At 36.6% G+C, this 18421-nt stretch overlaps 2 protein-coding genes across 10 annotated transcripts in view; one reads left to right on the top strand and one right to left on the bottom strand.

Moving 5' to 3' along the window:
• Nucleotides 1–18421, top strand: part of LOC137250971 (zinc finger protein 709-like) — a 96659-nt gene that overhangs the window by 46171 nt on the left and 32067 nt on the right. The window lies entirely within an intron of this gene.
• Nucleotides 1–18421, bottom strand: part of LOC137250972 (oocyte zinc finger protein XlCOF6-like) — a 156189-nt gene that overhangs the window by 125692 nt on the left and 12076 nt on the right. For all 9 annotated transcript variants that reach the window (XR_010953134.1, XR_010953133.1, XR_010953135.1 and 6 more), the window contains exons 6-7: nucleotides 9347–9768; nucleotides 6277–6493 (exon numbers count right to left, since the gene is read on the bottom strand). Coding sequence is in view for 6 of the 9 variants with exons in the window: in XM_067784768.1 (XP_067640869.1) it covers nucleotides 6277–6493; nucleotides 9347–9768 (639 nt within the window). In the remaining 3 variants the exon portion in view is untranslated. The remainder of the gene's footprint in view (nucleotides 1–6276; nucleotides 6494–9346; nucleotides 9769–18421) is intronic.

Raw genomic sequence — 18421 nt, 5'->3', positions numbered from 1 at the left:
TCAATGCTATCCGCATTTGGAACTCTATCCCCAACTCGGTTCGCAATAGCTTAAATAGAAGCAACCTTAAGAATGTTATATTTTCTTTCTTTGGTAAAGTTTATACAAACTAGAATCTGAGTTTAGCTACTTATTAATCTAGTCAATCATTGTTGCTAAATGTCCTTGTCACAATTCTTGTGAAACTTATATATTATCACTTTTATTACTTTATGGAATAATATTGTAACGAATTTTTATTTGCAAATCCTCTTATTTGCAATCCTCTGCTAAGTTCGAATCACTAAACTGTTGAATAAATAACTCCAATATTGAATGATGGAAAAATGGCCTTTATTAAGTACTTCACAATAACACTCAAACTGTGCAACGAATAGCTTAATAACCAAACTGATATCTTAAAGGAAACTGACTTTCAAAATAATAGTGCTATTGCTCGCTAGATATCGTCTTACTCGTAACTGCTTGACAATTCAAATCAAACTGAATTACATTTTACTCGCTTGTGCCGCTTTTATAGTTTACGCTGCATACATCTAGGCTCTTCTATTTCCAGAACTTACCAACTATTTCGAGTGTTTATAGTTCTCATATAGTTTCTACTTGTTTACAATTTTCAACTTTTCAGCGTCTCTCAGATGTATGTGAGTTTGTAGTTTACAGTCTCTCGCACACACATAGGCGTATAAGTAAATGCATCTGTGTGTGACATCTCTCGGCTGCCTTATATATGTGTATATATGATTTGATTATTGACGTGAACATCGCTTAGCATCGCCTTAGTGATGGTATAGCTTAGGGATGCTAATATCCGTGACACTGCCCTCCACCTAAGTCTGATCGTCCCGATCAGACAAATCTCTCGATCTAAACGCTGCTAGCATCGCCAAATGTACCACTCTTCTACTCCGTGGTTTCTCAATGCTTTGTATGCGGTAGATGGTATCACTGATCTTCTTCACAACCTTGTACGGGCCTTCCCAACTGCACCGAAATTTGGATGGAACACCTTTCCGCCGGTGAGGGTTGTATAACAGTACCAAATCTCCCGCCAAGAAACCTTTCGAATTATTTTCCTTGTCGTACCTGTGTTTCATCTTACTACTCATTATCCTGGATCGTTCCCTCGCACTCTGTTGCTTGACCAATGAAGAACTACTTCGCAGAGCTTGCGCTGGACGGATTTCCTTTGCATAATCAGTATCGTTCCGACGCTTCACAACAGTAGGCTTGAAACCACCCTTGCATTCTTTCTTCGTTTCAGTACGTCCGTTAGGGCTTTTCAATGCCAATATTTCTCTCACAGGTACCTTCGGTTTTGATTTGTTTGGCCCATTTGTTCCATCAACCTTTACCTTTGAATTTCGTGGCCTTCGTCGAGTCTTCTCCACCAGTACCCGATTACTGCTGAACCCTTTTTCCAAACTAAAGTTAAGTGGCACATCTTGGTTCTCATAACACATCACCCTTCTCTGCATATCGATCTTGATGTCATGGTCAACCAAGAAATCCACTCCCAATATAACTTCATCAACAATCTCTGCCACAACAAATTTGTGTAGAACCATGACCTTCCCAATCAATACTTCACATATCACTTCTCCCTGAACTTGGTTATACTCGCCAGTGACCGTACGGAACTTTGCTCCAGGTAACGGTTTTACTCTCCTGTTGACCAAGTCAGATCGGATCAAGGAATGAGATGCGCCCGTATCTACAGTCAGTATTCGTTCTTTGCCATCCACATTCCCTCTGACGGTAAGACTGCTTGATTTCCTTCCAATTTGCGACACAGATATCACAGGGCATTCAATAGCTGGATCTAGCTCTCTACCTCTTACTTGCTCTTGCTCATCTCCTCCAGCTTTGCGTTTATGGCCACCCACATTGTTGGAACTATTAAGACCAAGATCGCAATGACGTGCTATGTGACCGGACTTCCCGCATTTGAAGCATTTGATAACTTTTTCACTTCGCTTTTGCGATCCTTTCAGTGCCTCCAATATTGCGTCTACCCACTCTGGCCTTTCTACACGGCGTGCTTTGAAAACTGGCTTACACAGAAGCGACGCTGTTTCCTGAATCAGAGCTTGTGACACCGTTTCTGCGAATGTTGGCTTTGGGTTTGCGTATGTAGCTCGCTTTGTTTCGACGTCCCGTATGCCATTTATAAAGCTCTGAATCTTTACCCTTTCGGTGTATTCCACGGGTGCGTCCGCATTTGCGAGATGAGCCAACCTTTCAACATCTGAAGCAAACTCCTGCAAAGTCTCATTCGCTCTTTGGTGACGGTTTTGCAACTCAATTTGGAATATCTGTTTCCTATGCTCGCTTCCATAACGTCGTTCTACAGCAGCCATCAATGCTTCATAATTGTTCCGCTCTCCTTCGGGAATCGTCTGTAGGATTTCCGCTGCTGGCCCCTTCAATGCCACGAACAGTGCAGCAACTTTATCTTCCGCATTCCAGTTGTTAGCTGCCGACGTCTTCTCAAATTGTAGCTTAAAGACCTGGAAAGGAACAGAACCGTCAAAGGATGGTGTTTTTACCTTTGGATTACTCGCTGAAACTGCTGGACGATTTAATTGTAACTGCTGAATCCGATCTTTCAAAGCATCCATCTCAGCTTCCATTTTATCTTGTCGTTCACTAAAACCCTCCAACTCCGATGATATGCGATCCTCTTGCGCTTTCAACTGCTGAGCCAACTGAGATATCATATATGTCTTCTGTTCTTCCAGTTGCGATGCCATATATGTCTTCTGTTCTTCCAGTTGAGATGACATTTGCGACGACATTTCTGAAATACGCGTTTCTTGTGATTCCATTTGTGATGACATATACGTTTTCTGTTCTTCTAGTTGAGATGACAGTTGAGATGTTATATCTGTCTTTTGCGATTCCAGTTGAGAAGCCACTGTCGATGTTTGAGCAGATATTGCAGCCAAAATCATGTTCAAGTCTGTGCTGGTAACCGTCTGCGATGTTTCGTTTTTCTCTTCAATTTTTGTTGTCTCCTCGCCATCAAGGTGAAAGACATACTCTTCCACATCAATTCCTTCTGCTTCCATTGCCTCTCGTAGCCGTGCCTGAAGTTCGAGTTTAACGCCGCTTGTATTCAATCCACGGCTCTCCAACTCCTTCTTCAGTTGCTGGATCTTTAATTCACTGAACTTTGCCATATCCTTGTTGTCTTCTGGAATTTATTCAACAATTCCTCTTCTGACACCAATTGTAACGAATTTACTTGCAAATCCTCTTATTTGCAATCCTCTGCTAAGTTCGAATCACTAAACTGTTGAATAAATAACTCCAATATTGAATGATGGAAAAATGGCCTTTATTAAGTACTTCACAATAACACTCAAACTGTGCAACGAATAGCTTAATAACCAAACTGATATCTTAAAGGAAACTGACTTTCAAAATAATAGTGCTATTGCTCGCTAGATATCGTCTTACTCGTAACTGCTTGACAATTCAAATCAAACTGAATTACATTTTACTCGCTTGTGCCGCTTTTATAGTTTACGCTGCATACATCTAGGCTCTTCTATTTCCAGAACTTACCAACTATTTCGAGTGTTTATAGTTCTCATATAGTTTCTACTTGTTTACAATTTTCAACTTTTCAGCGTCTCTCAGATGTATGTGAGTTTGTAGTTTACAGTCTCTCGCACACACATAGGCGTATAAGTAAATGCATCTGTGTGTGACATCTCTCGGCTGCCTTATATATGTGTATATATGATTTGATTATTGACGTGAACATCGCTTAGCATCGCCTTAGTGATGGTATAGCTTAGGGATGCTAATATCCGTGACAATATATACATTTTTAAGTTTTAAGTTTTAAAAAAATTATACTCATTATTATGCAACCATTGTTGCACTATAAAAGATCATACAAGATCTTATTGTGCTAATACTGTCAATAAATAAATGAAATGAAATAAAGCCACAACAACAATAAAGCAAGCTGGTACACTTGTATGTACGTAAACAAATTAATCATTGTCTGCACACATACGTTCGGGGCAATAGAGAGAGATACTCCCAAGCGCATGTCATCATCAGCCGCTCACACATACACACGCATATGGATACAAATTGCAAATATACGTGTATATAGCTAGTAAACAAGCATCAGGTTCACGAAATTACTAGACCTTAGGAGAAATGGGTGAACGAGGAAGCCGAAGAGTATAAAAGCGGCACAGGCTGAGGCATCAAGAATCAGTTTCATTTAAGCAAGCTATTGGTTGTGAAGTGTCAGTGTTATTGTAATAAAGACCATTTTGCATTATTAAATATTGGAGTTATTTATTCAACAATTTAGCGATACGAACATTAGCAGAGAATTTGAAATAAGAGGAATTGCAAGTAAATTCTTTACAATAGGAAAAACCACAAATTTAAAAAAATAGGCGCGGCCCCGCCTCTTTTATGACCATGCAATTTTCTATGTTCCGGGAGCCATAACTCGAAGAAAAATTAACGAATCGTAATAAAATTGGGTACACAAATTTTCCCTATAGCAGGAAATATTTCTAGAAAAAATGGAAGAGATCGGTTAAAGACCACGCCCACTTTTATATAAAAGATTTTTAAAAGGGTTGTAGATGAAAATAATAAGCTATATCTTAGCGAAAAAGAGCTTTGTATCAATAGAATTTTACTTTCTAAATTGAATTATAACATTAAATTGGAAACCACTAAAATTTTTGAAAATGGGTGTGTCACCGCCCCTTTTATGACTAAGCAATTTTCTATGATTCGGAAGCCATAACTCGTAGAAAAATTTACATATCGTAATTAAATTCCTTATAGCAGAAAATATTTCTAGTAAGAATGGACGGGATCGGTTAAAGACCACGGCAACTTAGATATAAAACAAGTTTAAAAGGGTCGTAGGCTAGAATAATAAGCTACAACTTAGCAAAATAGTTTTGAATAAATGATATTTTACTTATCAAGTTTTATTGTAAGAGGAAATGGGGAGACACGTGTTATGTAGAAAAGTAATTTATGTGCAATTGAAGCTCACGCTGAGTATATAATGTTCGGTTACTTGTTTAAGTAGCATTTTTTATACGAGAAAGACTGAAGCTCAAAGCCAACGAACTGAGTGGACCTTATCAGTGTGGCTTCAGACTATCGGCCAGATCATTACGATACGCCTGTTCCTAAGAACGACTCAAAAATTATTTCTTTCGGAGCCCATATTTGGAGGCAAAGGACTTTTATATTGATTTCTCGCAAAAATTCCTTTGGAGATTTGACGTCATTTAATAATGATGATTTCATCTAACAATTCCCAAATGCTGGCTTTTTAAGGAAGCCATTTTAGGGGAGGAATGCAATATTATTTTTGGGTCATTTTTATATGGAAACTCAAAATTACCAAATGCAGTAAATTTTAAAATTAAATTTAGCAGGAACCGTCAGACAAAATTTACAAAAAACAGAAGGCGTAAGTTGACACGAGCAGGGACGGAAAATAATAATTTTTTTTTCCGAGTCGAAAAAGTCCGGGTCAAAAAATTGTCCTAGGTGAAAATGTTTGAGTTCCAGGTATCCCTATAGCAATATCATGTCGAATCATGCATCCTTTTTATTTTTCGAAGTTTTTCCATAAAAGTCCACATATAAAAATAAAATCTGTATTTTTATTTTTTGAGGCCGATTTTAAAAATAAAAGTCCGGAAATAAAAGTTAAATCCTGACTTATTTTTTAAGGCCAAAATAAAAGTCCGGCTTGATAACAAAGAAACGGGTTATCCGAATTAAAATTTTTTTTTAAAGTCCGTGTTTAACTAGTTCTATCGGACTCAGGTAATAAAAATCGGAAAATAATTTTTATCTTGATCCAAATATATTAAAAGTCCAAAATTAATAGTTTTGCAAGGAATTATATTATAAAAGGAATAATGGTTTCTGCCCCTGGACATGAGTATTCGCTACCTCGATATTGTGCCCACGTTCTCGATATCTAAGAAGAAATGTCCACGAGATACTTGTCTAATAATCGGCAATTGAGCAAAGTACACGAGTGTGTACTCGCAGTTACTTGTATCAGAACTAACTGTAGCCTTATGCCGGGCATTTTGACTGGACACTGCTTCTTCTAGTAGGACTATGGACTCATTCACTCTATGTGAGGTCCTCGCCAACCGGCCAGTTCAACGTAACCTAGCCGAACCGATATTTATTCAAACAACGAAACTAAACCTGGCAGACTTTGCCAGGGCTAAACAAATCATGTTTAATACTTACGGCAGTATGAGCATATATATTTTTTTGGACCTCTTAATTTATTAGCATCACGTTTTTCTTGCTTTTCTTTTCTACTCGCTCCATTTTTTTTATATTTAACTAATTCAAAATTTTCGTTTATCCCGTCATCTTCTGACATTGATGAAGTGTGATCTAAATCCTCCATAACGTTTTGTGAGTTCGATGTTCTTTCTTTGTGTTTATCGCTCGTATGTTTCTGAAATATTTTTTTTTTTATTAATATCACTGGTTTACAGTCAAAATGCACAAGAGACGCCATTATGAAACTCCTATGTGAAATCACCCCCTGATTCCGAAAATCAAGGTTATTTTTAATTCTATGGTAACGTTTTTGAGATATTTATGAATTACCGTTTTTTTTTTTCAAAAAAATAAAAAATTGGGTCCACTTAATCATATTGTAACGAATTTAGGGAAACTCCACTTATTTTACACCTTCTACTAACGTTCGTATCGCTAAATTGTTGAATAAATAACTCCAATGTTCAATAATGCAAAATGGTCTTTATTAGACTATTTTGAAAATACTTCACAATAACACTTATACTTCGCAACCAATAGCGTGCTTAAATCAAACTGATTGCCCATGCCTCAGCTGGTGCTGCTTTTATACCCTTCGGTTTCCTCGTTTGCATATTTCTAGGCGTTTCTCCTTCTAGAATTTACTACTTGTTTACTTACTTACTTACTTACTTAATTGGCGCTTAACCGTCTAAACGGTTATGGCCGTCCAACAAGGCGCGCCAGTCGCTCCTTCGCTCCGCCAACCGGCGCCAATTGGTCACACCAAGGGAGTTTAAATCGTTTTCCACCTGGTCCTTCCAACGGAGTGGGGGCCGCCCTCTACCTCTGCTTCCATAGGCGGGTTCCGATAGAAACACTTTCTTGGCCGGAGCATCATCTTTCATTCGCATAACATGGCCTAGCCAGCGCAGCCGCTGCGTTTTAATTCGCTGGACTATGTTGATGTCTGCGTATAGCTCGTACAGCTCATCATTAAATCTTCTTCGGTACTCGCCATCGCCAACGCGTAGAGGTCCATAAATCTTTCGAAGAACTTTTCTCTCGAACACTCCCAAAGCCGCTTCATCTGCTGTTGTCATGGTCCATGCTTCTGCCCCATATAGCAGGACGGGTACGATAAGTGACTTGTAGAGTATGATTTTCGTTCGCCGAGAGAGGACTTTACTTTTCAATTGCCTACCTAGTCCAAAGTAGCATTTATTGGCAAGATTGATTCTTCGCTATAAACTACAGATACACGTTTATAGCCTCTCGCATAGCAATATGCGCGATGACTACATATTTTTGTGAGTATATCTCCGCTGCTGTATGTACATATGTGTAGACATAATGATTGATTTGTTTATGTAGATACAAGTGACTGCTTAGTATCGGCTAAGAGGTGATAGTATGCCTTAGTGTTACTAATATTCGTCACAATATATATACGTCAAGAACGAATTGAGTAATTCCAAATTTGAAGCTTTTAAAAGGTAATAAAATTTGCTATAAACTGTGCGAACAACACTTTTTGCTAGCCCCTGCAGATTCAAAGATAACGAATAATCATTACGGATTTTTAAAATTTTTTTTTGTAGAAATATAAAAAAAATGTGTACTTTGCGAGGAAGGATCTCGAAAACTTTTTATAATTTTTTTAAAGATTTTTTTCTCTCTAAGCTGTTTTATTACAAAAAAATAAGCTTTCATTCAACAAAATCGATGGACCAATACAAAAGTTATAAGCGTTCAAGCAAATATATCCATTTAATACTTAAGTACCCTACTGGTACATTATTAGATACAAAAAACTGTTTGTGTCGTTTTCTCAAACCCAGGTACATTTCAAGCAAGAGCATATTTTTAAAGCAGGTAGTGTTTTCTTTGTAGAACTAGGGAGCCTTTTTGTCTCGGTAGGCTTGAATTTTTACTTGATCTAAGTATAAATAATAGTACATGCGCCTTGTTCCTTCATAATATCTGCAAGGCTCGCCGGATACTGTTCACTTTATAATTGCAGTTTACAACCCGTCATTTACTTAAATATATAATATGAATAAAAGGGCGCGAGAGAAGAAAAAGTTTTCGAGATCCTTCCTCGCAAAGTAATTTTTTTTTATATTGTGACGAATATAAGCAACACTAACGGATACTATCATCTCTAAGCCGATACTAAGCAGTCACTTGTATCTACATAAACAAATAAATCATTATGTCTACACATATGTACATACAGCAGCGGAGAGATACTCACAAAAGTATGAAATCATCAGCAAAGTAGTTCTCACACATACACATGCATATTTCTGAGATACTCACAAAAGTATGCAGTCTTCAGCGAACTAGTAGATTCTAGAAGGAGAAACGCCTAGAAATATGCGAACGAGGATACCGAAGAGTATAAAAGTGTTATTGTGAAGTATTTTCAAAGCAGTCTAATAAAGACCATTTTGCATTATTGAATTTTGGAGTTATTTTATTCAACAGTTTCGCGATACGAACGTTAGCAGAAGGTTGCAAATAAGAGGAATTTCACTTAATTCGTTATAATATTTTTAGAAAAAATTTTAAAATATCCGTAATGATTGTTCGTTATCTTCTTATCTGCAGGGCCTAGCGTGTTGTATGCACAGTTTATGGAAAATTTTATTATGTTTTAAAAGCTTCAAACCGGTTTGGAATTGCTCAATTTGTTCTTGAGATATATATGATTAAGTGGACCCAATTTTTTTTTTTTTTTTTTTTGAAAAAAAGGTAATTGGTAAATATATCAAAAACGTTACCATAGAATTAAAAATAACCTTGATTTTCGGAATCAGGGGCTGATGTTACATAGGAATTTCATAATGGCGTCTCTGGTGCAGAAAAAAGTTGGTATTTGTGATCCAGTGTGTTCAATAAACAACGAAATTATTAAGAATTCATGAGCTTAACACCGGCTTACAATAATTGAATATTATAAGCCGATGTTAAGCTCATGAATTCTTAATAATAAGTATAAATTGAACACACCATTAAACAACAACGAAATTGTTTAAATACTAACCTCATTGTTTTCACTAGGCATTGTTTTTAAACTCGTTAATGATTGATTATGTACCCGTTTTATATGTTGTTTGTAGGTAGCTTTCTTTTTAAAAGTCATCGTACATATTGGACAATTAAATTTATGTTCCTGCATATGATCAGCTAATTCGTACACTGAAGTGAAACATTTTTTACAACGGTTACACGGATAAGGATCATTATCGCCACGACGTAGCATACGCACACGCGGAAAATATTTTAAAAACACATCGTTGTGCTTTTTTTGCAAATGCTTGGCAAGTTCCTTTTTTAGCATAGAGCTGGAGTTTGCGCACCAAGGGCAGCACATGGGAGAATCAATTTCATGTACAAGTTTTTTATGTAATTGCAGTTCTTTTGGTAATTCAAATACTTTGCAACATTTACAACAGATAATTGTGTCTGTAAATAAAGTTTATTATATAAAAATATAGTTTTGATTCAAAAAAAAACTGCGAGCTTGTATTTGTATGAATAATCGAGCCCTTGTTATTGCTAGTGGCAACAAAATATGAGTTCATGAAAATTTCCGCAAGCTACACGCATTCTCTTTTCAAATCTCTAGTCATGCCGTCGGTCAAGCATGGTTTTTACTTCCTTTTTATTAGGTCGGTTGAATGTTTTATCCACTTTTCATACAAATCTTGCAATCGATCTTGTCTTTATGTAACTTCTCATGGAGCTACAAACGTGAAACTTTACACATAGGTTGGAACACCGTGACAATGCAACAAAAGGAAAACAAAATCCTTTAGGTGGCGCACGGATCGAAATAATTAGATAAGAATTTGAAAATTTTCCAACCACAGAGCTTTTAAGTAACTTCTCGATGAGCTAGATACTTGAAATTTCAAACTTAATACATATGTCGATGACAGCCGATGACACGATACAAAAAGATTCGCTAGGGGCGCACGGGATGAGATACATATTTAGAAAAATCGTACGAAACGGAGGGAATTTTGGGATTAATTTTTATGTAAGTTCTCATTGAGCTACAGCTGTAAAACTTCACAGATAGGACAAGACGCAGTGAAAATTTAAGAAAAGGAGAAAAAAATTCCATTAGGTGGCGCACGGATCGAAATATATAGATAAGAATTTGGAAATTTGGTGTTTTGAGATCGATTTTAAAGTAACTTTTCATTGAGCTACAAACATGAAACTTCACAGATAGGTTAAGACGCCGTGATAAAAGAAACAAAAGGAGAAAATAAAAACAAAATAAAACAAGTAAGAACGGGACTGTCTTCGGCTGTGCCGAAGACTTCATACCTTTCATGAATGGGGCTGAACAATAATCTTATCCCGTTCGTAATCTCCGAATAATCGGATGTATAAGATAAGAAATATATAGTGAACAGATCTACATACCTTAACGATTTTTAAGATAAATATAAAATAAAAAACAGGTAGGTAATTTGTGGGAGGATGCAATATTCAGGTTTTTTGTGGTCTGCGTGTAAAAACTATGACTACGAATCACGTATTTCAACAATATATGACGTAAACGTAACTATTTGATGAAATTTGATGAAATTTGAAGCGTCTAGCTGTTAAAAATGGGCAGAAATTGTGCAAAGTTTCTTAACTGAACAATCGGTTGTATGAGATATATATTATATATACCACCGATCTCAACGATTTTTTCAGACAACAATATATGCTATACACGTAAGCATTTGGTGAAATTTGAAGCTTCTAGCTGTTAAAATGGGGAAGAAATTGCGCAAAGTTTCTTATCTGAACAATCGGTTGTATGGGATATATACTATATATACCACAGGTATCTATGATTTTCTCAGACAACAATATATGCTATACACGTAAGCATTTGGTGAAATTTGAACATATCTAAACGATTTTTAAGATAAATATAAAATAAAAAATAGGTAGGTAATCTGTGTGAGGATGCAAAGCTTCACGTTTTTTGTGGTCTGCATGTAAAAACTATGACTACGAATCACGTATTTCAAAAATATATGACGTAAACGTAACTATTTGATGAAATTTGATGAATTTTGAAGCTTCTAGCCGTAAAAAAGGGGTCAAAATTACAGTTTATATGAAGTATATAATATATATACCACCGATTTCTATGATTTTTTCAGACAACAATATATGCTATATACGTAAGCATTTTGTGAAATTTGAAGCTTCTAGCTGTTAAAACGGGGCAGAAATTTCGCAAAGTTTCTTATCTGAACAATCGGTTGTATGAGATATATACTATGTACACCACCGATCTCAATGATTTTTTCAGACATCAATATATGCTATACACGTAAGCATTTGGTGAAATTTGAAGCTTCTAGCTGTTAAAATGGGGCCGAAATCGTAAAAAAAATATATATATACTATATATATATACTATATATACCATCATATATATATTATAGATATCACCGATCTCTATGATTTTTTGACAAAACAATACATACTATATACGTAAGCAATCGGTGAAATTTGAAGCTTATAGCTGTTAAAATGGGGTAGAAATTGCGAAAAGTTTCTTATCTGAACAATCGGTTGTATGAGATATATACTATATATGCAACCGATGTCTATGATTTTTTCAGACAACAATATATGCTACATACGTAAGCAATCAGTGAAATTTGAAGCTTATAGCTGTTAAAATGGGGTAGAAATTGCGAAAAGTTTCTTATCTGAACAATCGGTTGTATGAGATATATACTATATATACAACCGATCTCTATGATTTTTTCAGATAACAATATATGCTATATACGTAAGTATTCGGTGAAATTTGAAGCTTCTAGCTGTTAAAATTGGGCTAAAATTTGCGAATATATATATATATATACTATATATACCACGATATATATACTATATATACCACCGATCTTTATGATTTTTTCAGACAACAATATATGCTATATATGTAAGCATTCGTTGAAATTTTAAGCCTCTAGCTCTTAAAATAGGGCAGTAATTACGAAAAGTTCCTTATCTGAACAATCGGTTGTGGGGGATATATACTATATATACGACCGATCTCATAAATTTTTTCAGGCAACAATATGTGCAATATACGAAAGTATATGGTGAAGTTTGAAGCTTCAATCTGTTAAATTGGGTAAGATATTACAAAAATCCTCTTTTTCTGAAAAATCGGTTGTATGGAGGATATATGCTATAGTGGTCCGATCCGGTCGGTTCCGACAAATGTCTAATCGGACACCCAAATACACCCGCTCACCAAATTTTATCAAGATATCTCAAAAATTGAGGGACTAGTTTGCATACAAACAGACAGACGGACAGACAGACAGACGGACATGGCTAAATCAACTCAGCTCTTCAACCTGATTATTTCGGTATACTTAATGGTGGGTCTATCTATTTTCTTTAAGGACTTACAATTTTCGGTTTCGTGACGAAATTAATATACCATTTCATTTTCATGAAAGGTATAAAAATTTAAGCACGTCCTTTATATAAATGGACAAAAATCAGCGAAAAATTTCTCCTTATATAAAGACATATTCTTGCTAAACTTTGATTTTTAAATTTTGACATAGAAATTGCAAAAATATTTATGAGAAATTGAATTTTTTTAAATAAAAGAAGGGGCCTTGGGTGTTCGAAGGAATCCATCTTTAGGTAACAATGCAATTTGTGAAAGTTCAGCCAATAAAATTTTTTGCGGGGGCGTCTTGGAGAATAATATTACGAAGAAGGACGTTTGTCATCACCTCTTTTTGTCCCTGCTATAACGTAGCAAAATTAGGCATTTCCTCAATAACTCATTTTGTGTGACTAAGTCCACCCGGCTGACCAATGTATGTTTAATGTAATTCACATTTCTTTCACAAGGGACCGCGTATTGTACTGCTACCATCAGCGGAGCCCTTTGGGATCATCGCCACCGTACTCTACAAAGAATTACAAACCTAGCACTTAAGATCACCCACCCAGAGCTCACAGAGATATTAATTTTGTTCGCATAACAGTAATCCGTAACGGCATAAACTAATCGATATAGATATAGACTTCTATATATCAAAATGATCTGGGCAAAAAAGAAATTCATTTAGCCATGTCCGTCCGTCCGTCTGTCCGTAAACACGATAACTTGAGTGACTTTTCAGGTATCTTGATGAAATTTGGTATGTAGGTTCCTGGGCACTCATCTCAGATCGCTATTTAAAATGAACGAAACCGGATTATAACCACGCCCACTTTATCCGAAAAAGTGCGATAATTCATTACCAAAGACGGCTAAAGCGATGAAACTTGGTAGGTGGGTTGACCTTATGACGCAGAATAGAAAATTACTAAAATTTTGGACAATGGGCGTGGCACCGCCCACTTTTAAAAGACGGTAAATTAAAAGTTCTGCAAGCTGTAATTTGGCAGTCCTTGAAGATATCATGATGCAATTTGGCAAGAACATTACTCCTATTACTATGTGTGTGCTAAATAAATATTAGCAAAAATTTTTAAGTCAAATTTTAACAAACAATTTAAGTAAATTAAAACAAAATACAAAAATTTCAAAATGGGCGTAGCTCCGCCCTTTTCACTTAATTTGTCTAGAATACTTTTAATGCCATAAGTCGAACAAAAATTTACAAATCCTTGTGAAATTAGGTAGGGGCATAGATTCTATGACGATACTTGTTTTCTGTGAAAATGGGCGAAATCGGTTGAAGCCACGCCCAGTTTTTATACACAGTCGACCGTCGTCTGCCCTTCCGCTCGGCCGTTACAACGATAACTTGAGCAAAAATCAATATATATCAGGGATGCACCTTAACGTTAAGCTAATCGTTTATCAAAAAATTTCCACCGTTTCCGTTGAAACACTTCGAAATATTATCGATAAAGAAATTATCAAGATAAATTGTATCTCGTTTTTAACCGAAACGAAAAGCTTTCGTTAACGTTAAAAACGTTAACGAAAACGTGATACTTTATGTTTGAATTGTGCTGGCAATGCTATAGCCATGGTGAAGCCGTAAGGTGGCAACAACGAGCGCACATACACACACAAACTCTATGTAATTTGTTTGTGTAATTCGTTGGTGGTAATGTCAAAAATACTCTGAGAAATGTTCGTACTGTCAAAATTCATGAGAAAAGTTGCAATCAGCTTGGATAATGCTTTCACCTTTAATGACTCCGCCATCAATCAGCTTTGCCAGCATAGTTTGAAATTAATAATCAACATAAACGATTTGATTTCGTTTTGATATGGCAGAAAACGAAACGAAATCATTTCGTTAATTTGACGATCTTAACGTTAATAAACGAAACGAAATGACTTCGTTTCGTTTATTAACGTTGATTATCGTAACGAAATGATATCGTTTCGTTGGTTAAGCATGCCTGATATATATTTACTAAACTTAGTTCACGTACTTATCTGAACCCACTTTATCTTCGTATTAAAAATGGGCGAAATCCGACTATGACCACGCCCATTTTTTCGAAATCGAAAATTTCGAAAAATGAAATAATGCCATAATTCTATAGCAAATACGAAAAAGGGATGAAACATTGTAATTGGATTGGCTTTTTGTCGCAAAATGTACATAACTTTAGAAAAAACTTTGTAAAATGAGTGTAACACCTACCATATTAAGTACAAGAAAATGAAAAAGTTCTGCAGGGCGAAATTCAAAGCCCTTGGAATCATGACAGGAATACGGTTGGGGGTATTACATATATAAATAAATTAGCGGTACCCGACAGATGATGTTCTGGGTCACCCTGGTCCGATATCTCGAAAACGCCTTCACATATACAACTAAGGTTCACTCCCTTTTAAAACCCTCATTAATACCTTTAATTTGATACCAATATCGTACAAACACATTCTAGAGTCACCCCTGGTCCACCTGTACGGCGATACCACGAAATGGCGTCCACCTATAGAACTATGGCCCACTCCCTTTTAAAATACTCTTTAATACCTTCCATTTGATACCCATGTCATACAATCATATTCCAGGGTTACCCTAGGTTCATTTTCCTACATGGAGATTTTCCCTTATTTTGTCTCCAAAGCTCTCAGCTGAGTATGTAATGTTCGGTTACACCCGAACTTAGCCTTCCTTACTTGTTTTGTATTTAAAATTTGACATCTAAATTTAGATCGAACATTATGCATTACCGGATCTTTCCAGAAATTTATGGCGTTTTCTTTTCTGAAAAAACAAAATTTTACCTTAATGTTGCACTATGAAATTCTAACTTTTGAACTAGGTCACATGGCACATATGACAATATGAAAGGGGTCTCCTTTTCGTATTCAGTGGAAAATATCTTCTGAAAGGAACACACAAGCGGAGGTGGGAAGAACCAACAGAGCTGCATTATTTTCAGAATAGAAAACGCCATGAGGCATTTACTCATTTAGGTAATAATTTAGGCAAACTCGCACCTAACCTAAAAATCTATTCAAATTGTTTTTCCACGACGTAGTCTTGGGTCACTTTAAAAAAGTTTGCCCTTATCGTATTTACAATTACCTACTTAAACCTAGTACTTAACTCTCAATCGTTTCCCATTTAAATTTTTATTTTCGGTAATTATGATCAGAGACGCGGATTTTTTTCATAGAAAAAGTTTTGCCCCTAGAGTGTAATACAGATCCGGTACCATTAAGGTACTAGCCCGACCATTTCGGGATTTAGTATGACCACATGAAACGTTCTAGGTTGTACCACCCGCCGCGGATATATACTAAGCCCCCTAACCCGCTAACTCCTACAACTCTATCAAATCGGTGCACATGCCGTCATCGATACTCTCAAATCCTGGGGGATAGGGAGTAAAATATTGAAGTTCATTACATCTTTTTTAACGAACCGTCGGTTCAAAGTCAAGGTCAGCAACACATTCTCTGACACCCAACTACTGCACAAGGCTTTCCATTGTCCGTAAGGCCATACCCGTGTAAATAACATCTTAACCGAATCAGGACTTCCTTCATTAGAGGAAAGAATAGCGGAAACAAACTTAGACTACTCTCAAAAATACTATTCGAACAACAGTATTTATTCCACACGAAAATCATAACGAAATAAATCACACTTGCAAACAGTACATCATTTGGCTTTTAAATCCGAATTTCTGCAACACAGAGCTTACAAAACACAAAAAAGACAACATTTATATGTACACCGCACCCATATTTCCGGCCGAAGCCTCTAGAATTCTCGAAGCCTTTGAAATAGCTCAAAACAGCAAGAAAAAAGCTAATATTCGACGAGAGTCTTTCAGTCATAGAAGCTTTAAGAAAACAACGCCAACACCCACTGTGGAATACAATGAACGCGATCCGAGACACTTTGCACCAGTCGCCCCATACTAAGCTCTTCTGGGTACCAGTACAGGCAGGTATAGCTGAGAACGAAGAAGCATAGTGCGGTCAAAGACCCAAAGTAAGAGTTAAGTTACATGAAACGACTTCGTCTAGCAATGGTATTCTCTATCATTTTAGTTCGGCCTTTACGTTTCTCACTTTATGTCAAACAGGAAGGCGAAAGCAATTGTCAAATGATATTGTGATGAATATTAGCATCACTAATCTGTTAGTAGATAATCACGCAACACCAAAAACATGAACCAGCCACTATTATGTACGTGTACACATTAAAGATAGCAACACTTATGTAGAAGGCGACGAAGAGCTATCTTACACACGCACGGATGTAGTCAGCAGCCGAAGTAGTTACTCACACATACACGCGCATATGGTTATAAACTACAAATATACATGTACTTATTTGGCTGGTAAATAACCAAGCATAAGCAACAACTGTTCGGGAAATTACTAGACTTAAGGAGAAATGGGCTAACGAGGAAACCGAGAGAATAAAAGCAGCGCAAGCTGAGTAATAACGGATCAGTTTAATTTAAACACGCTATTAGTTGCGAAGTGAAGTATAATAAAGACCATTTTGCAATACACAATATTGGAGTGATTTATTCAACAGTTTAGCGATTCGAACGTTAGCAGGTTTCAATAAGCGGAATTTCTCTAAATCCGTTACAATATGTTATCAACGTTTAATATAGTGCAAATACACTAGCGATTCGTCCCTGAGGCGAAACGAACGTTCGTTTCGTAATAGAGAATGACGCCTTTACTTATTTGCATCCCAAACAAATTTTCTTTTCATAGTGCGGTCAAAGACCCAAAGTAACAGTGAAGTTTCATGAATTCCTATCAAGCTGGGGTGCGTTATCGATGTTGGTGGTTATTGTTGTTGTTGTTGTAGCGATAAGGACACTCCCCAAAGGCCTTGGAGATTGTTATCGATGTTGATGGTCCTTTGCCGGATGCAGATCCGGTACGTTCCGGTAACAAGCACCATTAGGGCACTAGCCCGACTATCTCGGGAACGATTTGGTATGACGTCATGAAACCTTCTAGGCCATACCGCTCTCCCACCCCCTAAATCCATCAGGAGTTCGTGGTAGCCAGAGCCTCGGCTATAAATGAAACACGATACGCCACGGATAGGTGATGTTGACAATTGGGTGAGGTTGACAATTGAGTTGGAGAAGTTACATATTGCGCTGGCGACCCCTTGAGAGGGTTGCGCTACACAACCCCTTGGATCAATTTGGTATTTTAGTCGCCTACTGTGGGTATATTCTAAGCCCCCTAACCCGCTGGGGGGTTCGTAATCTATATATATAAAAAGAAGTGTACATTTTGATTGTCACTCCATAACTCGAGAACGGATAGAAAGATTGCCATGAAATTTTTAGGATAACTTAGTAGGAACCCGGAGTGTTTGTGAAGTGGACCAGGGACCGATTTATTCTAAACTATCGTATATATGGCTCGATTTGCCTGAATTTTGGTATGTGGGTAGCGTTATATATAGAATAAAATGTCGGATAATTTTTCTTCCGGGAAGTGGACCAGGGACCGATTTATTCTAAACTATCGTATATATGGCTCGATTTGCCTGAAATTTGGTATGTAGGTAGCGTTATATGTAGAATAAAACGTCGGATAATTTTTTTTCCGGGAAGTGGATCAGGGACCGATTTATTCTAAACTATCGTA

The sequence above is a fragment of the Eurosta solidaginis genome, chromosome 4, assembly GCF_040869045.1.
Source record: "Eurosta solidaginis isolate ZX-2024a chromosome 4, ASM4086904v1, whole genome shotgun sequence".
NCBI lineage: Eukaryota > Metazoa > Arthropoda > Insecta > Diptera > Tephritidae > Eurosta > Eurosta solidaginis.
Note: the sequence above shows the minus strand (reverse complement) of the source record. Positions and strands in the feature narration are given on the sequence as shown.